Source organism: Nicotiana attenuata, unplaced genomic scaffold (genome assembly GCF_001879085.1).
Source record: "Nicotiana attenuata strain UT unplaced genomic scaffold, NIATTr2, whole genome shotgun sequence".
Taxonomy (NCBI): Eukaryota; Viridiplantae; Streptophyta; class Magnoliopsida; order Solanales; family Solanaceae; genus Nicotiana; species Nicotiana attenuata.
This window is the reverse complement of record NW_017670779.1, coordinates 146,686-170,429: the sequence shown is the minus strand read 5'-3', so window position 1 is coordinate 170,429 and position 23,744 is coordinate 146,686. Positions and strand designations below refer to the sequence as shown.

Sequence of the window (23,744 nt, the reverse complement as noted above, 5' to 3'; positions counted from 1 at the left end):
TTGTAGACACAAGGCTCTAAGTCATGGAATGACAAGCCACTTTGAGAAAATAGCCCTATTTTTTAAAAAAAGACCAATGTGACCATACGTGGCTAGACATGCAAGATTTGGCTACGACCCCCGAAGCCAAGAACCTAAGACTCACTAGGAAGACCGGTCCCTATATGGGCTGCCTACGTATCCCGCCCCGAAAGACGATAATCAGGTATGCGTAGTTCGGGAAGAAGACATATTTTTCGAAAAATGATGAAACATGTAAAATCTTTTTGGATTTTCTTTTTCTCTTTTTTTTTTGACTTTTTTTGAAAATGATGGGAAACTGCAAAAACTTTTTGGATTTTTCATTTTCATTTTTTTCGGTCTTTTCTTGAAAAAGTTGTGAAAGAAAAATATAACTTGGCCCTACTTGCTTCATCTTTATACTTCACCCTTTTTTTCCCCATTGGTCCGCCAAATGACCTATTTACCCTAAAAGAATGCAACATGTAGCATATAAGGATGGTCAAATGTCTTTTTGGGTCATTGGCCGGTTTTGACATAATTTGGATAGGCTTCCTACCAAGGGACACGGTGCCTGGGACCGAGCCCTGCTACGTTTAAATGATATGATGCAGATAAGCAAGACCTAAAGGCTGACCTAAGTTAGGGGTTCACTAGACAAGGCAATTCGGGGCGGCACGTGGTCGATGGCGGTTGCTCTAGCTGTCCGCCCACTCCATGCTCCCACGCCGCTGCCCTAAAGACACCGGTCACTCACAAAAAGGCCGTGTACGCTCAAACGTACTCAGGAAGACTTGTTGCAGAAAGAAGACCCATGGTTATGCAAATGATGACAGTTTATAAATTAGTAACACATAAGAAAAAGCGATAAACAAATAACCAACAACACAAGAAATAAGACAAGCAAACCAATTAAACAAAGCGAATAAAGAAAACAAACACCTCAACCGAATATCCTAAAAGCCAACAAGATCAAGTACCAGCTTGAACCTGCAACTCCCCAGCAGAGCCGCCAAAGCTGTCACACCCCTTTTTTCAACCTCACTAACCCTCTTAAAATAAATAAAGTTTTGTAAAGCTCAAAAGGGTTTCAATTATGAAAAGTGACAAAAGATTGTGTTCAAAAGATTTTTACAGTCGCCACCTAGCATTTGGTTTCGGTGTTCCAGGTCACCGTTTTTAAAATAACAATTTCCCTTCAAAATACATTTGACTCTTAAACCAGTTTGCACCAGAGATTGTAGATAAGGGGTTCAGTTGACTCGGGGAGAAGGTGTTAGGCATTCCCCAAGTCTCGTAGCTAGTACGGTTGCATACTCGATCTAGTTGGCTTTTAAATATTCAAATTGAAGTAAAAATAAACACATAAAAGGAAAATAAACACAAAAGAGGCCCGAGGCTCGTCCCCACCAAAGAAAGGAAAATAAAATGAAATAAAAAATAAAAATAAATACTACAAATCTATATGCGCCTCCTCAATGCTCGCCAAAGCCTCCAAAATATTTACAAAGTTTTTCGGGGCATTTCCCGAAATAAAATATCTACAAATTCTTCGGGGCATTCCCCGGATAAATCTAACTAAAGGAACGACCTCTCGCCTCGAAACAAATAAAATGTCCTAAAGGTTTGCCTACTCAAATGTGATCGGCCTAAGCATGCTCCTAGCGATGAAGTAATGTAACAAAAGTAATGAAACATTAAAAGCTTAAATTTTCTTAGCCAACTTTGGATCCCGCATTAAACAATTCCACACATACACACACATATATATATCGGACAATTAAAGCAAAATAATAGAAAAACATGGACATGCATAAGCAATTTATATCAAAATAATAAGACAAGCGACTTAAACAGGATATTAGCCCGTCGTGAAATTCATACTCTAAGATGGTTCCTATGGATCTGGGACGGCGAGAAGGAATTCAAAAGAAGAGAAAAGTGAAAAAGGAAATAAGATAAAACTAACTATGGGATTTTCATATCAACTACACCAAAAGTGAACTTATCACTAATGTTACTGGACTTGCTATTGTTCGACACTAATTCATATGAACATCTAACCTCAAGACCATTTTTTTAATAAAAAGTTCTATTCCTGTGAGGATGCCTTTTTCATTTAACAGAGTGTTTTAAATTTGTTAAGACATTAATGAAAAGACAAAACAACTAAATATTCTAAATCCTAAATGGACCCTCAGGTAAGTAAACAGAAAATCACATCTCACTAGAAATAAATGCTAGGAAGAGATCGGAATATTAACAGACTCGGATAAACTCAAAGGCCAATATCATGCTTAATATCACATAACAACACATGGAGATGAATTAACTTAAAATAAGAGAATGATAAGAGTATGGACCTCTGATGCGAGTCTTCTTTTAATAAAGAAGAGAAAAATTTCAGCAGATACAATTGAATCCGACGCCATTAACTTGACTGAGAATGCTCAAAATCTGCGACAGAAACCGCGAACTTCCGACGGAACCCACGAATCCACAACCTTGAATAAGAACTCGAAATTCCACAATGCTTTGCTGCTCAGTAAGGTGATTTGTTTAATGTGGTGCCGCATTTGAAGTCTTCGAGCCATAGATCTGTCGAATTTCCCATATACTAATTAATCCTACTTAAGTAGAAATAATATTTCTACCAAAAATACTACTCCCTCCGTTCCAATTTATGTGAACCTATTTCGTTTTTGGTCCGTTCCAAAAAGAATGACCCCTTTCTAAATTTGGAAACAATTTAGCTTAAAATTCCAGTTCTACCCTTAATAAGAAGCTTTTATAACCACACAAATATTCTGGACTCCATTTTGACTTGTTTAGGACCACAAATTCAAAAAGTCTTCGTTTTTTCTTAAACTCCGTGCCCAGTCAAACATGTTCACATAAATTGGAACGGAGGGAGTAATATTCTTGAAAACAAAGTGGAACTATTTTTGTATTTTCGAATTTTATGTAAGGTAGATAAACTAAGAGTAACTTGATAAAATATCAATTAGGTAAATAAAAGAAAATATTTTTGTAATTTTCGTTTTTGTGATAAAATGAAGTAAAAGAGTCAAAACTAGTTAAAATAGCGATATTAGACCTANCTCTCTCTCTCTCTCTCTCTCTCTATATATATATATATATATATATATATATATATATATATATATATATTGCACATTTATTAAGAAAAATATTTCATGACTTTCGTCATAAGAATATTTATCTAAATAATTTTTATATTTGTTAAGTGCCTTACTTAATTAACATAATACTAATAATTGGAGCAGATACGAATGGTTTGGAAATAAATTATCATTAAGCGTGAAAAAAATTTGCTTGTTAAAATGATTAATATTTAATTTAAGATCGAAGAGAATACCTTTTTTCTGAATTAAGGTATTATTTGTCCTATTTTTCTTTTCCCCTGTGGTGCAAGTTCATGTGGATAGCGAAATCAAAACTAGCGAACTGGGCCTAATTTATATTATCAAATATGTAAGGATTATGACGTTTCTCTAAGATCTTTTCTTACTTTGTCATATTTCAATCTACTTTTCATAACTTTCCCATGAACTTTAATTTTAAAATAACAAAAGAGTTAAATCTTGTACCCTTTTAATTGGAATGTGTTCCTTATTTGCAAAAACAATATTTTCATCTTAGTTCGGATTTACTTAAAAAATTATTCTAATTACCCACAAGCAAAACGAGAAGTTGGATTGGAGATAAATGTAGTAAATAAGTTTCTTTACTAAACAGAATGTGACGATTAATTCTCTCAATCGGAAAAGGAAGTGTTTTACTTTATTCTTTAAGTTGTTCCTAACTTCTGCCCACTTTGCATACCACACTTATTCCAATTAAATACTTTGTCGGCTCTATTATCATACAAAGAAAATTTTGCGATTATTTTTATAATTAATCAGAAGCATCAAGTGACTTTAATACAAAAGAAATTAGGACTGAGAAATGATTTGTTTCTTATTAGTTATTACTAACAGAAAATGTAACGAAATTAGGCTGTTAGCCTTCTATTTCAATATTGTACAGTAACATAAAATAGTAGTGAACGTACACATAAATGATACTCCTATTCATTAATTCATTATTATCAAAACTTCCCTGTCAATAATATTCGTGAAAAGCAACGATCAAACCCAAAATGATGAGTGCGTAGATATACACTACCAACTTGGTAAAGTTTGATACAAAATATACTTTGATGAAGACATGCACTAAACTTTTATCATACAAGCTAAGTTAAGAAGCAATAAATTAAAGATCATAGCATATCACAATGATAGATTCCAAAAAGAAAGAAAAAATTCATAACTTATAAACTAACTTCATCTCTCTTACGTCTAGTTGGCACGTCGCATTCATGCAATAACCACAATATATTTCTATACCTTTTTCTCTGTTTTTTCTGATTTTTCTATTTGTCTGTTTGTACACTACGTCTCTAGCTAGCTTTGTGTATATATTTAACACCATAGCTAGCAACCACATGAACCAGAGTAGCAGAGAAAGTAAACAAAATTAAACATCAGTAGAAATGGAAGGAAGAAACTTCCTTAGATATATTTTCTTTCTCATGAGCATAATCTTACTCTTATTTTTCACCTTTTTAAACTTACCATCTCCTCTTTCTCACACAGCCGAGTTATTGGACTGCACCACTTACTCCCCATGGTGCAGTTCAAGAAAACCTTTTTTTCTCCGAAATCCCAGCAAAGACAAAAAACGCTACGCCGATTTCCCAAAACACCCTTTAGACCCACTAACCATACAAGAAATTCAAAAGGTGAAAAAAACTATTAACTCCCTTGAAGATTTTAAAGTAAAGGGTAGTTATGTACTTCACTCTGTGGTACTTGAAGAGCCAGAGAAAGAAGTGGTGCTGAATTGGAGAAAAGGTCAACGGCTTCCGTCGAGGAAGGCATCGGTCATTGCACGTGCACACGGTGATGTGCACGTGCTCACCGTGGACATTGAGGCGGGTCATGTGACCCGCCATGAAATGGATCATCTTTCGGGTTACCCGATCTTGACGATCGAGGATATGATTACGGCGACAGCTGCCCCACTTGGTAACTCTGATTTTAACCGTACGATTATTCAGCGTGGTGTTGATTTGGCTGATCTTGCTTGTTTGCCTATTTCCACTGGTTGGTATGGTGAGTGTCAATTTTTTTATATTAGAAGTTTGATGGCGAAATTCTTACTGTCGTTGCAATTTAGGTGTTTCGTTTTTGGTTTGAGCATTGAGCATATGATAGGATACAATTTGTCTTATTGCATTCAATAAAATTGGCAAAACGATTGCTTAACCTATTATATTTTTAAAATTATAAATTGAGACTTATTTTTTGTTATAGTTATTGTAAATTTTTACATATAGTAAATTTATACTACACATTAAAAGTAATGAACTCAAATGAAACCGATGTTATAAAGTTGTATTTGCCTCTGGCTGATATACCTCTTTTGATAATAAACTTAGAAAAGTTTAGTATATGGAAGGTTTTCATTTTGGTGAAAGTGTTTCCGATTTTTAAACAACCAAAAATAGAAAATAATACAAACATCTTAATTTTTGGTGAAATTACTAGTGATAAAAATTATACTCACCGTTGTTTCCACTAAATTATATAGTAGTATAATAGTTAATTGACGACGACGACAACAACAACGATCCAGTAAAATTTCACTACTTATTAATAAGGTAATGAATCATGTGTATAGTAATTAATTTTGGTTTGATGATGACATATGTGTAGATACTTATAAAATAGTTGAGTTGATATAAAGATCAGATTTTGGATAAGTTTTTTCCATTATCAGTTGCCTCCCTTTTTGTTTTGTGACATCTGACATTAGATACACTTGTCTGCATACTGCAGTATTTATTATGTCCTTGGTAGGTATGTAATATAAGTATATTAAATATACTCATTATTATTTATATATTGTCTGCTTAATGATGAGACACGTACTTAACGGTTTTAATATATAGAATTGTTCATTGTTAATTAATTTTGCTTTATTTTTATTTTCAGGAAAAGTTGAGGAGAAAAGGAGAGTAATTAAAGTACAGTGCTATACAATGAAGGACACAATTAATTTCTACATGAGACCCATTGAAGGACTAACAGTACTACTCGATTTAGACACCAAACAAGTTATAGAAATTATAGACGAGGGAAAGAACATACCAATACCAAAGGCCGCCGACACAGACTATCGTTTCTCTACTCAAAAAAACACACAAAAGCTAAACTTACTCAAGCCAATATCTATTGAACAACCAAATGGTCCAAGTTTCACTATAGAGGATAACCATATAGTAAAATGGGCAAACTGGGAATTTCACCTCAAACCCGACCCGAGAGCCGGTGTGATTATATCCAGGGTCATGGTCCAAGATCCGGATACGGGGAAAATGAGAAATGTTATGTATAAAGGGTTTACGTCGGAGCTTTTTGTACCGTATATGGATCCTTCGGATGCATGGTATTTTAAGACGTATATGGATGCTGGAGAATACGGGTTCGGGTTACAAGCTATGCCACTTGACCCGTTAAATGATTGCCCACGTAATGCATATTATATGGATGGTGTTTTTGTGGCAGCTGATGGAACGCCATATGTACGTTCGAATATGATTTGTGTATTTGAAAGATATGCTGGTGATATTGGATGGCGACACGCTGAATCTCCCATCACTGGTTTGCCTGTAAGTGATTATAATATTTTTAGTGTAATTTCACGTAATCTAAGGGTGTTAAAATATAAAAGAATAAATATATTAAAAAAATAATAATAAGAGGAATCAACATATAATATGTATTTATAAAAATAAATTTTTTGACCCCGCCACTGCACGTAATGTCATTGGACCTTATAGTACAAGAGTAATAACGTAATAAGATTATTTTTTGTCACACTAAAAAAAATTAATTGCTCAAATTAAAGAATACAAATAACTGATCATGTATTTAATTGCTCAAATTAAAGAATACAAATGACAAGATCAAATTCCCGGCATCAGGTTATGAGTTATGACATCACTGATCATGCCATTGCCAATACTTTGCTACTCCGTTAATTTTACGTTAAAAAAAAATGGCCATGTGAAATTTTTACTATCTATATTTGAAACAAGAAACAGTTACAGTATATTGCTAGTAAACAAATTCAGTATCATAAGTTTAGATCCTTGTGACTTTTTGGCTACTATTATTTAGTTAGATCTCTTATTCTGCGATTAACTATGTCAAAAAACACACCAATTTTATTCCCTTCTTGTTCTTTTATCCTATAATTTCTCGGTAGTACATTAATTCCATGTGGAACCATTTGAAAATTGGATAGCAGGGGTGGAGCCATATATATATAATAGAAGTTATGAATTCAGTAGAATTTAGTGATTTTGACTTAAACCTTATATTTGAATTAAAAATGATTTAATATATATGTCAATAGTCTATTTTAAATCCACAACAAAGAAGTTAGTATAATTTAGAATTTATAAACTTAAAATCTTGAATCCACCCCGATAAGGTGTGGGGACACAGACTAGCTTGCTCTTGTGCCCTTCTGTAACTTCATGACAAGGTACTATCAGGAGCGGATGTTGCTCTAGAACCCAAAACTTTTGACGCGAATCACAAATTTATGTAAAAGACCACTAAAATCGCGATAAATTATAGATATGAACCCATAACTTTAGGATATAATGGGTTCAATACTAAGAATCTTAAAAATTGAACCTATAGAATTTAAATCTTGAATTCGCCTCAGATATTATGCATTTGGTCGATCGTCTCCACATTTAGTGGTTCAGTTGGAACTACTAAAATTTGTCTATACATTATGTGTCAACACTAGTCACTGAACAAGTGTTCTTTCACATTTGTTTTTTTAAATTAAGTTATGTTGACGTTTTCTGATTGTTATTTTTCGTTTGCATGTGGACAGATTCGAGAAGTGAGGCCAAAGGTGACGTTAGTGGTGAGAATGGCAGCGTCAGTGGCAAACTACGATTACATTGTGGATTGGGAGTTCCAGACCGATGGACTTATCCGAGCTAAGGTTAGCACATAATTTTGAATAATTAGTCTAAATAACTGTTCATCCAAACATTTAAATTAAAAATAATCGATGAATATATTACTTACAATTTATGTATAATATGTGTATAATCGTGTGTAGTATATTCTATGTATACTGTTAAAATAAGTAAATAGTAAATCTGCCGACTACTTGTGTAAAATCTTATACTCACTCTACATATCAATAAAACAAAATTAAAATCCTTTCATTTACCGTCCAAAACTCTATCAAGTAACAAGCATAAACTAGATTATCAAAATTTAAAGGTATTCAACTAAATTATTCTTATTGTTTCAAAATGAAAAATTAATAATTCTAGGCCTTGTTATAGTTGCAAAGGCGGAATAAAAAATAAAAGAAACTCTCTTCTTGGTTTCTGGAAGTGATAGATACTTTGGGCCATTTTTTAAAAGCTAAAATGACAGATAAAAGGACCTGAAGGAATAATATTTACTTGATCTACATCTATCTATTAAGCATTTTATTTTTCAATAAAATTATAAACATCTCCTAATATTTGATACTAAAGTAATTTTCTGTATATATGTTAATTGTTATCTTTGTATACCTAATTTAAACAGAAAATAGATTTAATCTTTTATTTTTCAAAAGTAAAGTTAGAATCCGACGAAGAGTTAATGCAGGAAAACCAACCGGTAGAGTATTATTGGTAGCAAACTAGCAATCACATCAATTTAGTTATAAATCGGAAATAACGAATTATAATAAATTGGAAAGTACTTCTTTTTTGTGGTTTTGGTGATTAGTCACATCTCAGTATCAATTCCAAGTTGAACTATTAAGTCATCAAGATTCTTCTTTCCTCATTAAGATTCCTTTGATATTAATTTTGTTCTAACTCATAAATAATGCTCCCTCCGGTCCACAATAAGTAACCAGTTTAAGGAAATACTAAATTTTAGACAAAAATAGTTAGTGTGACTAAACTACCCTTAATTAAATATTGTAGCATAGTTATAGTAGTACTTCTCTTCTCAAATGTGAGGAGTAAATGACTTTTTAGGGATACGTACATAAGGGTAATTTTGAAAAAACAAATTGAATTTTTTCTTGATTATATAAATGGACACTTATTTTGACCAAAATAAAAAAACAAACTGGTCACTTATTGTGGACCGGAGGGAATACTATTACTAGTGCCTTATCATAAATTGCATAAGTAGTAATTTTTTGGTGATTAGTCACATGTCAATATCAATTCCAAGTTGAATATCAAGATTCTTCTTCCCTCATTAAGATTCCTTTGATATTAATTCTAACTATTTTTCAAATCTTGTTATACTTGTCATAGGTGGGACTAAGTGGAATATTGATGGTGAAAGGCTCTCCATATGTGAACATGAATCAAGTGAACCAAAATGAGTATCTGTATGGCACTCTCTTATCAGAAAACATAATTGGTGTAATTCATGATCACTACATAACTTTCCATCTTGACATGGATATCGATGGATCGAACAATTCTTTCGTGAAGGTGAATCTCCAGAAAGCAACAACTTCTGCAGGCGAATCGCCACGAAAAAGTTACTTAAAAGCTGTTAGAAATGTGGCTAAAACTGAAAAAGATGCACAAATTAAGCTCAAGTTATATGATCCATCAGAATTTCATGTAATTAATCCGAATAAGAAGTCAAGAGTTGGAAATCCTGCTGGTTATAAAATTGTTCCTGGTGGTACTGCTGCTAGTTTGCTTGATCTTGATGATCCACCACAGAAGAGAGGTGCTTTCACTAATAACCAAATTTGGGTCACTCCTTATAATGAATCTGAGCAATGGGCTGCTGGCTTGTTTGTTTACCAAAGTCAAGGTGATGATACTCTTGCTGTTTGGTCTAACAGGTAATACACACTATTCCCTCTTATGCATTGATAGTTCGGTCACCTAAAAGATAATTACAGGTTCCCGTCTATAAAAGTGGGATAGTGACCTGAAAAATAAGCCATGCCACAACAAGTTACAATACACTAATAGTGTAAAAGTTCCGGAGTAAACAGGGCGGACCTAGAGCATTGAATACGGGTTAACCCAGTAACTCTTGCGTAAACCCTGTATTTAAATTAAGAAATTCATTAAATATTTGTAAATATTTAACTGTGAGCCCAATTATTATTGCATACTAATTTGAAATTACGGTAGGAACCCATAAGTCTCAAATCCTAGATCCGCCTCTGGAGTAAACATAAAGCATGACAAAATCCAAAGTCTGAACGATACTTTTACTAGTGGTGGCAAAATGGTTAAAAGAAATCAGTTATACATCCATATTATCCATTACAAAATGGATTGGATAATGAACTTTTTTAAAAACAGGTCAAATATGGATAAGAACCATATTATCCACTTAGAAAGTGGATAAATAATGGGTTTAATTTTTACATTTTTAAACGCTCAAATTGGGGGTTCTTCAAGTTTGGGAGACTAGGAATTCTCCCAGAAGTAATCATATTCAAGAAGCCATAAATAATGTATATATCTATATTATCCGCCGGTTAACCCGTTTTTAAATATGGGTTGGATCGGATAATTTATTCGTTTTTTTGCATTACCTATTTTCGACCCGTCCATATCCGACCCGCCTGTTTACCACCCCTACTTCTACTAGTTTTACTTGACTTTAACACTCTTTCTTTCTATTTTGCAGAGACAGGCCAATTGAGAATAAAGACATAGTGCTGTGGTATACATTAGGTTTCCATCATATTCCATGTCAAGAGGACTTCCCAATTATGCCAACAGTATCATCAAGTTTTGAGATAAAGCCAGTGAATTTTTTTGAGAGCAATCCAATTCTGAGGATTCCACCTAATTCTCCAAATGACCTGCCAATTTGCAAAGCTGCTGCTTCTGCTTGATGATCAGTTACACACTGAATAGTGTTCTTTCTCTTGTCAAATGTGCATAATATGTAAAAAAGAACGCGATAGACTTGGATTTCGGGTACCTTTGTCTCAAAATTTCATGAATAAAAAGTGAACTAGTTAGTTAATTAGTTGCAACTTCATTTCTGATGATGTTGAAGTAGGCAAATGTTCTGTTTGACAGGGAATTGATGTGTTTGACAGGGAATTGAACACAAACAATGAAACTTTGAAAATTGGGATTGTTACACAAATAGCCGGCCAGATTTACTGTTTACTTTTCTAGCAGGTATACATAGATTATGCTTGATTATACGCAGTTATACACACATTATACATATATTATAATCGGCTGGCTATTTTTTGTTTAAGAGATTAGGTGGACAGCTATTTGGGTTAATTCTTCTTGAAAATTTAAGCTATACGAGACAATTTGTTTATTCATATAAAAATGGCCTAAATATGTCAATTTGCAATAGATACAGGCTAATTTCATATGAAACGGCGGAGTTGAAGCAATTGCAACTTTGAACAAGTGAAGCAACAGTATAGCCATGGTAAATTCCAGAATGGCTATAATAAAATATGAAGTTATCATACTTTGATAACACTATTCTAACTATTACACATATTTTATTTCAAAATACTAGTGTACACTAGTAGTATCACATCACTTATTTTACATTATTGTATTTGATCTTATAAATACAATAACCAGTGGCAAAATCATGTGATGTCTAGCCCCTTCCTTCAGAGTCTATATTGTTATGTCGAGGAAGAGGCAAATCCGAAAATAAAGAAGATAAAGAACACCAAATTTTAACGTGGAAAACCCTTCAAATCGAAGGTAAAAACCACGGGATCACAAAGATCCAAAAAGCTCCACTATAACAATAACAGGGTTACAAAAGTTCTCCAAATTGGCTACACAACAAGGGCCAAACACGGAGCAACAATAGCAACAACTAATCAATTGAAGAAAGAGTATAATCCACAAAACAAAGCTGCTGTTCGAGGCTCGAAATCAGATGCTACGAGCCTCCAAATCCGATCTGCACTATTCAAATCCAAGACCAAGATGTTACGGACACTCAGCCAAAATTTCAGCCCGATCCAACGGTTAACGAATCGGAAAACGTGATTTGAAGTTGGCTGGTCGGAATAAAAATTTGCAGCAAAACAAATACTTTTTTTTTTCTCTCTTCTCTCTTGATGAAAGCTCTCTCAGAACCCACTCTTATGTGCTTAAGTCTTTCAAAGACTTGTATCAATGAGCATAGAATAATTCTCCAAGGTTGTCCTATATATAGATCATGAGTGGTGCTTTCTCTTAAAGCCAAAACCCACTCAAAATAGGAATAAACCGAATCCAATTCCAAATAGGATTGGAAACCAAAAGAGAATAGGATTAGGACATTGGGCCTGTGTCTTCAAGTAAAGGAACTATTGACAGGCTTCATGCCTGCCAATTTTCTACAAAATTCATGTTTATCTGCAACCATCGCCTTTGTCAGCATATCCGAAGGATTTTCATCAGTGTGTATCTTCTCAACCTCAAATAATTTCTCTTCCACGGCCATTCTTATCCAATGATACTTTCTATTTATATATTTGGTCTTAGAATGAAAAGTGGAGTGCTTGGTGAGACAGATAGCACTCTGATTATCACAAAATAAGATGTACCGTGGCTGCTCAAAGCCAAGATCATTAATAAACTCCTTCATCCATAATAGTTCTTTGGCACCTTCTGTGACAGTAATATATTCGGCTTCTGTGGTGGATAGAGCTATGCACTTCTGTAGTCTAGATTGCCAAGAAACAGCTCCCCCTGCAAAAGTGATCAAATAACCGGAAGTGGATCTTGAATTATCAAGATTGCCTCCTAAATCAGAGTCTGTGTAACAAACAAGTTCAGGCTTGCCATTGCCAAAGCACAGCTTCAAATCTGCAGTACATTTTAAATACCTTAATATCCATTTTACTGCATCCCAATGTTCTTTTCCAGGATTGGAAATGAATCTGCTAACAGTGCCAACGGCATGTGCAATATCTGGTCTAGTGCAAACCATAGCATACATCAAGCTACCAACGGCAGAAGAGTAAGGAATACGAGACATCTCCTTTTTCTCTTCATCAGTAGATGGACTCTGACTAATACTCAATTTGAAGTGTTTAGCAAGAGGAGTACTAACCACTTTTGCATCTGTCATATTGAACCTCTTGAGTACCTTCTCAATGTATTGCTTTTGGGACAGAAATAACTCATTTCTATCTCTGTGTCGGTGGATTTGAATGCCCAAGATTTTCTTTGCTGGCCCCAAGTCCTTCATCGCAAACGATTTGCTCAACTGCTTCTTAAGGACTGCAATTCTGGATTTATTCTTTCCAACAATAAGCATGTCATCCACATAAAGCAATAAAATAATAAAATTATCATCAGAGAACTTCTGGAAGAATACACAGTGGTCTGAAGAAGTTTTCTTGTACCCTTGTTCTTCTATGACAGATTCAAACTTCAAATACCATTGCCTTGGAGCTTGTTTCAATCCATACAAGCTCTTTTTCAATTTGCAGACATAATTTTCTTTTCCCTTAGTTACAAAACCCTCAGGTTGCTCCATATAAATCTCCTCATTTAAATCACCATGAAGAAAAGCAGTCTTGACATCCATCTGCTCAACCTCTAAATCTAGACTTGCGGCTAAGCCTAGAACCACACGAATAGAAGACATCTTCACAACAGGAGAGAAAATTTCATCAAAGTCAACTCCCTTCTTTTGGCCAAAACCTTTAACAACTAACCTTGCCTTGTATCTAGGCGCAGAGGTATGGTTATCTTGCTTTATTCTGAATATCCATTTGTTAGATAAAGCTCTCTTACCTTTCGGCAATTTCACTAACTCATATGTGCCATTCTCATGGAGTGACTTCATCTCATCTTCCATCGCTTTGATCCAATGATCTTTGTGATTATCTTGCATGGCTTCATCATAATTCTCAGGTTCTCCCATGTCAGTCAAAAGTACATACTCATTAGGAGGATAGCGCATGGATTTTTGCTTCTCCCTTGTAGATCTTCTAAGAGAGGTTTCAGGAGCATTCATAGTAGTTACCTGTGCAGGAATCGGTTGCTGATCAATCACAACTTATCAACTGAGCATCCATAACATCTATACCATGATGATCATTTTGATCTTGATCACTATCTCCATCATTGTCTTGGGTTCCTTCATGTGCAATAGGTGCCTTAGCAATTGAAACTGGATCAATATCAACTAAGCTCTCATTACTCTGAGAATCTATTCTTCTCAGCTTTGTTAATATCTTTCAATAGTTTGGTCTTCAAAGAATATTGCATCACGACTTCTAATAAGTTTATTATCAATTGGATCATAAAAAACGATACCCAAACTCATCTTGACCATAACCGATAAAGATGCACTGCTTAGTTCTGACATCCAGTTTCGATCTCTCATCTTTAGGAATATGCACACAAGCTTTACACCCAAAAACTCTCAGGTGATCATAAGAAACATTTTTGGCAAACCAAACTCTGTCCGGGACATCACCATCCAAAGCAACAGCAAGAGATAAATTGATAACATAGGCAACAGTGTTAAGTGCTTCCGCCCAAAATGTATTTGGAAGTTTAGCCTCTGAAAGTAAGCATCTAACTCTCTCAACTAGAGTTCTATTCATCCTCTCTGCCAAACCGTTCAATTGAGGAATCTTGGGCGGAGTTTTCTGATGACGAATTCCTTTTTCCTTGCAATAGTTATCAAAGGGACCACAATATTCACCACCATTGTCAGTGCGAATACATTTTAATTTCTTCCCCGTCTGTCTCTCAGCTAAGGCCTGAAATTCCTTAAACACGCCAAGTGCTTGATCTTTAGATTTCAAAGGATACACCCAGAGCTTACGAGAATGATTATCAATGAAGGTCACAAAGTAAAGTGCACCACCTTTTGACTTTACTTTAAAAGGACCACACAAATCAGAGAGTACTAGCTCTAATAAATCGGGCTTTCTTGAGGGAGGATGGCTATGAAAGGAAACCCTTTTATGTTTGCCAGCTAAACAATGTATGCACCTTTGCAACTTTGCTTGTTTTACTCCAGAAAGCAAACTTTTCTTAGCCAAACACGTAATCCCTCTCTCACTCATATGACTCAATCTTCGATGCCACAATTCTGACAAACTATCACTTTCCACCAGATTTATTGAGTCATTAAGAATAAAGAGCCTTGTGTCACATATAATTGACCAGAACTTGACTCCTCGAGCCACTACTAACGAGCCCTTGGTGAGCTTCCATTGGCCGTTAAAGAGAGCATTATGTAACCTTCATCGTCTAATCTTCCTGCAGAGATCAAATTGAAAGGAAAGCTGGAGCATGCGTCACATCTTGAAGAACTAACGTTGAACCATTATTAGTTTTCAAACAAACTGTGCCAACACCAAACACCTTAACTTCACTAGCATTGCCCATCTTTAACACTCCAGAATCAACATGAGTATAAGATGAGAAAAAATCTTTTCTTGGTGTGACATGTGAGGTAGCTCCAGAATCTACTATCCAGCTCATCTCATGGGATACCAAATTGATGAAGTTTTCATCATAAGCAAAAAGAAGGTCATCTTGAACAATAGCAGCAACATTGTTCTCGTTATTTTTAACTTTCTTTCCATCTCTAGTGTCTTGATTCAACTTGCGGCAAAACCTTTTGATGTGTCCTTTCTTGCCACAGTGGTTGCATGTAACATTATAGTATTTGGACCTTGACTTACTTCTACTTTTACCTCTATTCCTTGAGCCTCTTGTTTTATCTCTCCCCCGGTCTTCTGTAACCAAGATATCTGCTTGTGAGGATGAACCCTGCGATTTTCTCCTTACTTCCTCGTTCAACACACCACTCTTGGCATATTCCATGGTCACCTTACCTCCAGGAGCTGAATTTGTCAAAGAAACACGAAGAGTTTCCCAAGAGTCTGACAGAGTATTAAGAAGCCGAAGTCCTTGTATCTCATCATCAAAATTAACCCCCATTCCAGATAGCTGATCAAGGACGCCCTGAAAATCATTTATGTGATCAAGGATAGGGCTGCCTTCCTTATATTTAAAGGTCATCAATTGCTTTAGCAGAAACAATTTGTTGTTCCCGATTTTTGAAGCATAAAGAGTCTCTAGCTTTTCCCACAATAATCTCGCATGTATCTCGTTCACAATACGGTTGCGAACATTATCTTCAACCCATTGCCGTATATATCCACATACTTGTTGGTGCTCGAAATCCCAATCTTCATCGGATATACTCTTGGGTTTATGAGCTGAAAAAACGGGTAGATGCATCTTCTTCACGAACAACAAGTCTTTCATCTTGCTTCTCCAAACATTATAATTTCTCCCATTTAAACATACCATCTTGCTCATATTCGCCTCCATTCCGTAATAACCCGGATAAATAACTAAGGCTCTGATACCACTGTTATGTCGAGGAAGAGGCAAATCCGACAATAAAGAAGATAAAGAACACCAAATTTTAATGTGGAAAACCCTTCAAATCGAAGGTAAAAACCACGGGATCACAAAGATCCAAAAAGCTCCACTATAACAATAAGAGGGTTACAATAGTTCTCCAAATTGGCTACACAACAAGGGCCAAACACGGAGCAACAATAGCAACAAGAGCAACAACTAATCAATTGAAGAAAGAGTATAATCCACAAAACGAAGCTGCTGTTCGAGGCTCGAAATCAGATGCTACGAGCCTCCAAATCCGATCTTCACCGTTCAGATCCAAGACCAAGATGTTATGAACACTCAGCCAAAATTTCAGCCCGATCCAACGGTTAACGAATCAGAAAATGTAATTTGAAGTTGGCTGGTCGGAATAAAAATCTGCAGCAAAACAAATACTTTTTTTTCTCTCTTCTCTCTTGATGAAAGCTCTCTCAAAACCCACTCTTATGTGCATAAGTCTTTCAAAGACTTGTATCAATGAGCATAGAATAATTCTCCAAGGTTGTCCTATATATAGATCATGAGTGGTGCTTTCTCTTAAAGCCAAAACTCACTCAAAATAGGAATAAACCGAATCCAATTCCAAATAGGATTGGAAACCAAAAGAGAATAGGATTAGGCCATTGGGCCTTTGGCTGGACAACATGGGCATGTGCCCAACATATATTACATCTTCCTGATAATTTACTGTTTTTACTGATACAGTTCTAAATTTGGTAACCTGGGCGTAGGGATGGCGAGTAGCCGCTTGTTTTTCTTAATGACAATGCCATGTCCTTCTGAAAGATCAAGCTTTTCCCCCCCGGGGAGTTTCCAATCAAAAGAATGCAACAATGAAGCCAGTACAAACATAAGCATTTTCTCTGCCAAAGGAAGCCCAGCACAAATTCTCCGCCCTGATCCAAATGGAAGGTACTTGAAATTATTGCCTGTATAGTTTAAATTTGTAGATCGACTCAAGAACCTCTCAGGCTGGAATTTAGTTGGATTTTCCCACACTTGAGGATCCATATGAATTGCATAAACATTCAAGAATACTTTAGTTCCCTCAAGTATTGTGTATCCGCCTACTGTTGCAGATTGGCTTGGGCGCTTAGGGAGAAGTAGTGGTAATGCAGGGTGTAGACGTAGCGTTTCCTTTAAAACTGCATCAAGATAGTGTAGTTTTAGCAAATGGGATTCTTCAACAGTGTTATTCATGCCTACCACATGTTTCAATTCTTGTTGCACCTTTGCCATTATCCCTGGATTATTCAGAAGCTCGGTTATTACCCACTCGACCATCGTGATTGTAGTGTCAGTCCCACCTATCACAATGTCCTACAATGCAAAAACATATATGAAGTCAGGGGATAGAATTTGAGGATGTTTGATTCAAATGGCATTCAATATTATTCGAGAATTGATTAGTCATCTTAGTTAATCCTCAACTGATTTCTGTTACAAGTTTAAGGAAGAACAAGACAGGCAATGATATACAAAATATATATAGGGACTGTATAACTTACCACCAATATGGCCTTTATTTTCACCAAGTCCAACGATATTCCAGTGTCTTTCTGCTCCATTAGCTCTAGTAGGATCTGCATAAAATCCTTCTTCTCATTCCCCTGGATTTCGCCCTTTCTTTTGTGCGAAAGCATCTTCATACGTTCGTTTAGGACAGGTTCCAATATACTTTCAACTGACTTCAAAAGAGCCTCCATCTGTTTCTTTATTCCTTGTAAATCAAACCTGGCAAGCATAGGGAAGAAATCAGATATGTTTGGCTCTCCAATCAGTTGAGGAATTTTTGTCACCAATTCCCTAAACTCTGCTCCAACTGTTCCATGCTTCTCCATCTACTCAACAAAATTGCTGCCAAATACCATACTAATGACTACATTAATTTCAGTTACAAAAGCCAATTTACCAATATCAACGGAGTTGCCAATCTTCGTATGCACGCTCCTGATTGCCTTTCTGATCTCATGTTTGCGATGACTATAACAAGCCTCAAAGTTCCTATTACTTAGCATCTCCCTCACGAAGAGTTTGCGTATGTCACGCCAGTAGGAGCCATAGGGAGAAAATACAATGTCTAGTCCACCATATGTGGCCGCCAATCCTGCAATTGGACAGTCACGGTTGGCAAAAATAGAGTCTTGATCACAAACCACTTCTTTGGCTAAGGATGGTGAGTTCAACACAATGCATAGTTTACTTCCTAGCCAAAACTTGTATATTGAACCATACTGTTGAGACAATTCTGTAAGCTGGTTATGCAAATTGGAGCGGAGAAATGTTAAAAATCCCACGATTGGTAGACCACGAGGCCCTGGTGGCAACCTGGATTTTTCGTTCTTTGATATATTTGATGTCCATTTGTACCATAGGATAATCAGGGACAAAATTAAAATGACGAGAGGTGCAAGACCAAGCTCGTTTAACAGTGCTAGAATCATGTTTACGGGGAATATTGTTCGAGCTGTTCTAATACCTCAAAATGAAGTAGTAATTTATAATCTTTATCTCTAAGCATGTGATATATATCTAGTTTTGGGTGAAGTCATGTTCTTGTTTGATGCAATAAAGACATATTTCCAGCTTGTGAGGCCAAAGGGTCTTTGATAGATTTGGAAATCCAGGCGTAGCTAAGTGCTAAAAGAATTCTAGTACTTAGCGTCATGTTATATTTTATGCTGCGGTCACGACAAGTTTTTATATGGACAAGTGTAGGGTCTAAAGTAGATGGAAAATGTATTGTTTCCTTTTCACTATGCCTAAGAAAGGATCTTTATCATAATTTTCGACATTTTAGGTAAGATGGTATCCATTTAAACCACGGCAGTACAGCAATTTCAGAATTATAAAATAATAGCTTGTTTGAACTTCAACATTTTTAGTGATATTTTATCCAGTTAAACACGGTGTTTAACCAAAAAATAGATTTCTCAATCAAAGTTTAAATTTAGAAAAAAACGGGTTACTGATAACCAGGTTTTACTTCACTTTCACAATGATATATAAGGAAAATAATAAGAATGGCAAAGAAAACTTATTAAAAGAAATAAGAAATAAATTGATGGTCAATTTATAAATTAAAGTCAAGGCTGAGAACTTAGATAAAGCAGAGAAGTAAAGAATATATTTCAATAGCGGAATCCGTCCTTACAAATAAAATTATGTGTCCTTATATATGAGTGTACAATCATAATGGTTTTCTCGCATAATTTGGGTTTATTATGGGCACTAATTGAATTGATTTCCCATTACCACAGATTGCTGTAACTAGGATATTTATAGCTATAAATACCTTATAACTATTCCGATTCCCCTTTGACTAGCGTCTGGCGTGTGTATAAATTAAACTCGTACTTTGTCAAATTATATTATAGAAAGATGTCGAACCCACAGAGATTGGTTTATCTATTCTACAGACGTTTCTTGTTTTAATTACTATTTGAGAAAATCAGAAAGAGTTGAGTTGTAAAATAACTAACTAAAAATGCATAAATAGAGCAGTAGAAAATATTTTGTTTTTTCACAAATATAATAAAAGGTGTTGGGATCTTGACTTCACTTAATATTTTTATTATATAGTAGAATTATTATTCTTCAATTTCTATTTCTCAAAAAGGTATAAATGCCTCTCACGATTACAAATATATATTATTACTCAAGTTGAATAATTAATTGCACTCCTCTCGGTTATACAAATTAATCTTCAAAATAGTAATACTAAAGAACCAGAAATATATGATTGAACTAAAATATGCTCTTGATAGTAAGTCCCTTTCAGTTACCCTACTTGTTATAACTTATTATTACACCATTCGCCTCTCTCGATTACAAATAAGTGTAAAATTAATTATAACATAAAAGAGATAGATGTTACTGAATAAATATTAACATTTATCAATACTAAATTTAACTATATTATTTCTTCCGCCTCTATCGATTATAGAATTAATAAACAGTTAATATGTAGTATAAGATAGATAGATGTTAATAAATTAAATAACGTCTAACTGTAAAAGCAGATAAAAGTTAAATAAATTCTAGCTCAAGAATGTGAATTTGAGGAATAATATCTACTATTATATAGAAATATTAAGATCCGTCTTTCTCCCAACACAAGAAAAGTTACTCCATACTGGAATTAGTACTAACAATGGAAATATTCTTGTCCATTAAATAAGAAAATAGAAAGAAATATTCAAGAAGAATAATTCCCCCTATTTAATTAAAAGCAGGAACTAGAGTAATTTCCTACACTGGAATTTATTTAGAAACAACAACTAAACCACTATTGTGATTTAAAAGAAAAGATAACTCGATACTAGTAAAAGAAATAAAACAGAGAAGCTTATTAAGAATTTGGATTCAGACTTCTAGCTCTAAGCTTTCTCTCTACTGTGATGCTCTTATCTAATCGAGCAACATCTTCTTATATAAGAAAGTTTCATGATGACTTCTGGATTTGGTACTAGATTTCCATGGCAAATCTAGATTTTGCATTTGCAGATATGAGAATTCGTCATTCTAAGTTTAGTTGTTTCGTCGATTTCATCATGACAAATCTAGATTTTGCATTTGCATATATGAGAATTTGAATTCTCGATTTGGTGCTAGATTTCAATGGCAAATCAAGATTTTGATTCATTACAGAGATGAGAATTCTGCAATTCTAAGTTTAGATTTCATCATGGCAAATCGAGACATGGTGCATTGTCACGGTAGTGATGAATCGTAGCTCGATTTCACACTTCTCTGTTGTATTTTTCTTCATGTTGCGCACAATAATTCTACTATAATTATTCCTGCAAAATAAAGTTAAGAATATGGAGGAAACATGATAATTTATATGTTTTTATGAGAGAAATTATGTGGTTAAGATCAGGTAAAATGCACTTATCACCCTTCCTTATTTACTTCCGGTTCATGTATCTTCCTTTTTTTTTTAAAGATCTTTTGTTCATTCCGCCCGCGCCTCTTCTTTGGCAACTATTAGGCCCGGTTCTCTTCCCTGTGGGTGTTTCTCCCGTGCCTTTCCACGCTGTGAGCATGTGATTTTTACCTTGCACGAATTACTCCTACAGATTTCTTTAATTTATGACTTTTTTCTTTTAATTGTTTAATTTGTAAGAATTAATTGCACAAATTTCGTGTTTATTTGCATTTTTTACTGTTAAGCATTTTTAGTTGACTATAATTCATTAGAAAATAGTACAAAAAATTCGCATTGCATTTTGCATTTTANATTAATTTCTTTATTATTTTACAATTTTTGTGAATTTTTGTTAAATTTTTGTGTTAATTGGTTGCATTTTTATTCATATGAAAATACAAAAATATGCACTTGCATTTAGGGATTTAATTTCACAATTTTAGTATTAATTAGGTATTAATTAGTTTTAGAAAAAATTGTTTCTTTGCAACTTTCAATTGTTAATTGTTGCATTTATCTTTAAATAGAGTTTTAAATAATTTTAGGAGTTAAATAGTTTAATTAGGTCATTGTTTTGTTTTAGTATTTTATAAAATCAGAAAAAAATATAAAATACAAAAAATACAAGGAAGACAAAAATGAAAAAAAAAGGACAATTAAAATAAAAGAAAGTGGGGCTTGTTAAGAAGACCAAAATTGGGCCAAAATTGGCCTGGCCCAAATCAAAACCCCTTCAGATCTGCCTATTGAGCCCAAGGCCCATCCCATTAACCCGGTCCAGTCCCCTCCCCTATGAAACGACGTCGTTTCGCCTCCAATTAATCTCATCCGTCTATGATTGATGATCTAACGGATGGGAAACCCACAGCTTTTAATATATATATGTCTGAATGCACCCCCCCCCCCCTCGTCCTATCTCCTCCAAAACCCTAGAGACCGTCTCCCTCTGCCTGAGCCGCCGTCTGCCACCGCCGGAAATCGCCTACGGCGGCGGCCGGCGGCCAATCGCCCTCAAATTCACACTAGAGCCCCTTCTCACCCTCCTCGTCACAAATCCACTTCTAGTGTCCCTCAAACCCCACTGTAATTTCCCCAAATCCTGAAACCCTAGCGCCGCCACTCCTCCGCCGTGTCCGGCGGCGCCACCACCCAAACACCACCAAACTAACACCCAAACACCACCCAAACCCCCTCTTCCCAAATCTATAGCTAATAATCATTGAATATGCCCAGAATTCTTCAAATATTAAATCCGAGGCTCGAGTCTTAGGAGTCCAAAATTGGATCTATGCATACAAGGTCACTCTTCTGCATTTCCTCGTTGTTCAAGCCTGTTTTGACACAAAAGAATGACACTCGTTTGTTCTTCACCAAGAACAAACGTTTGACATGGTTTTGGGTCGAATCAGAGTACCAGTTTCGATTTCGAGCCTAGCCGGTGAGTCCCTTTCATTTTTTTTGTTCTCTTTTTCTTCTTTCTTTTGTTTCATTTGTGATTCACTTTCGTTCTTCTTCCCTATTTGGTTAAGATCATTTCCATCGAGATTAGGTCAAGGTCCTGAACCCAGGACCTCTTTTCTTAGTGCTCACTTTCCCTTTAAAATTTGTTATCTGATTTTCTAAGTTTATTTAGTTTTGTTAATAGCATGTTTAAATCTTTGATTTCTTGTTCTGGTCACATAGTTTAATTTGATTAGGTTTATTTTGATAGTTCAATTAGTTCCCTGTTTGTTGGTGATCGTTTGATTAATCAATTTGTTTGGTTCCCTTTAGTTTTCTGAATTTGTCTTGGTGTTACTTTGCCATTTGGGCTTTGAGGTCATTACAGATCACATTCTCAGGGAATCTTGCTTGGCCTGAACTTGAGGCCATATCTTTTAAGACATTGAGCCCATTTAGGATCCAATAACCCGCACCCACTGGACCCAGGTTGGTCTTTAGTGTAAATACAGGGTGCTTCAGGGGTAACTTGGGTAATGTACTGAGAGAATCTCTCAAGTAACTGCCCAAGAGGCTTCCTAGAAACTTCTAGTAGGGGTTTGCTAGTAAATTTTAGGTTTAACTTGGGTGGCAAGTCAAGAATTGAAGGACTAACTAGCTAAAAAGAGAAGTTAAAAGGACTAAAAGGGTAAAAAAAATAAAAGCTGGAGTTTGCCCTAGTAACTTGCTTATAAAGGCATTGTTACTTGGGGTTCAATTCAGAGGGGAGGAGCCTAAAAAACATACTGAAAAGCTTCTGCAAACAGGAGGCAACAAAACTCCAAAAAATCACTATTCTATTGGAATTTGTAGGGT

The 23,744-nt window shown here is 35.1% G+C and overlaps 3 protein-coding genes across 3 annotated transcripts; 1 reads left to right on the top strand and 2 right to left on the bottom strand.

Annotated features, from left to right (window-relative positions):
- The first annotated feature begins 4,465 nt into the window (after positions 1–4,465).
- On the top strand, positions 4,466–11,249 carry LOC109243253 (primary amine oxidase-like). The gene is made up of 5 exons (XM_019410166.1): positions 4,466–5,177; positions 6,060–6,736; positions 7,981–8,094; positions 9,428–9,975; positions 10,779–11,249. Exons 1-5 carry the CDS (start codon positions 4,556–4,558, stop codon positions 10,987–10,989), a joined length of 2,172 nt encoding a protein of 723 aa, XP_019265711.1. The 5' UTR covers positions 4,466–4,555; the 3' UTR covers positions 10,990–11,249.
- Positions 11,250–17,159: 5,910 nt separating this feature from the next.
- On the bottom strand, positions 17,160–17,921 carry LOC109243247 (cytochrome P450 76C1-like). The gene has a single exon (XM_019410158.1). The coding sequence runs from the start codon at positions 17,801–17,803 to the stop codon at positions 17,213–17,215; it is 591 nt and encodes a 196-aa protein (XP_019265703.1). The 5' UTR covers positions 17,804–17,921; the 3' UTR covers positions 17,160–17,212.
- Positions 17,922–18,035: 114 nt separating this feature from the next.
- On the bottom strand, positions 18,036–18,974 carry LOC109243246 (premnaspirodiene oxygenase-like). The gene is made up of 2 exons (XM_019410157.1): positions 18,432–18,974; positions 18,036–18,253 (listed from the first exon to the last, which is right to left on the bottom strand). Exons 1-2 carry the CDS (start codon positions 18,961–18,963, stop codon positions 18,234–18,236), a joined length of 552 nt encoding a protein of 183 aa, XP_019265702.1. The 5' UTR covers positions 18,964–18,974; the 3' UTR covers positions 18,036–18,233.
- Between the last annotated feature and the right edge of the window lie 4,770 nt (positions 18,975–23,744).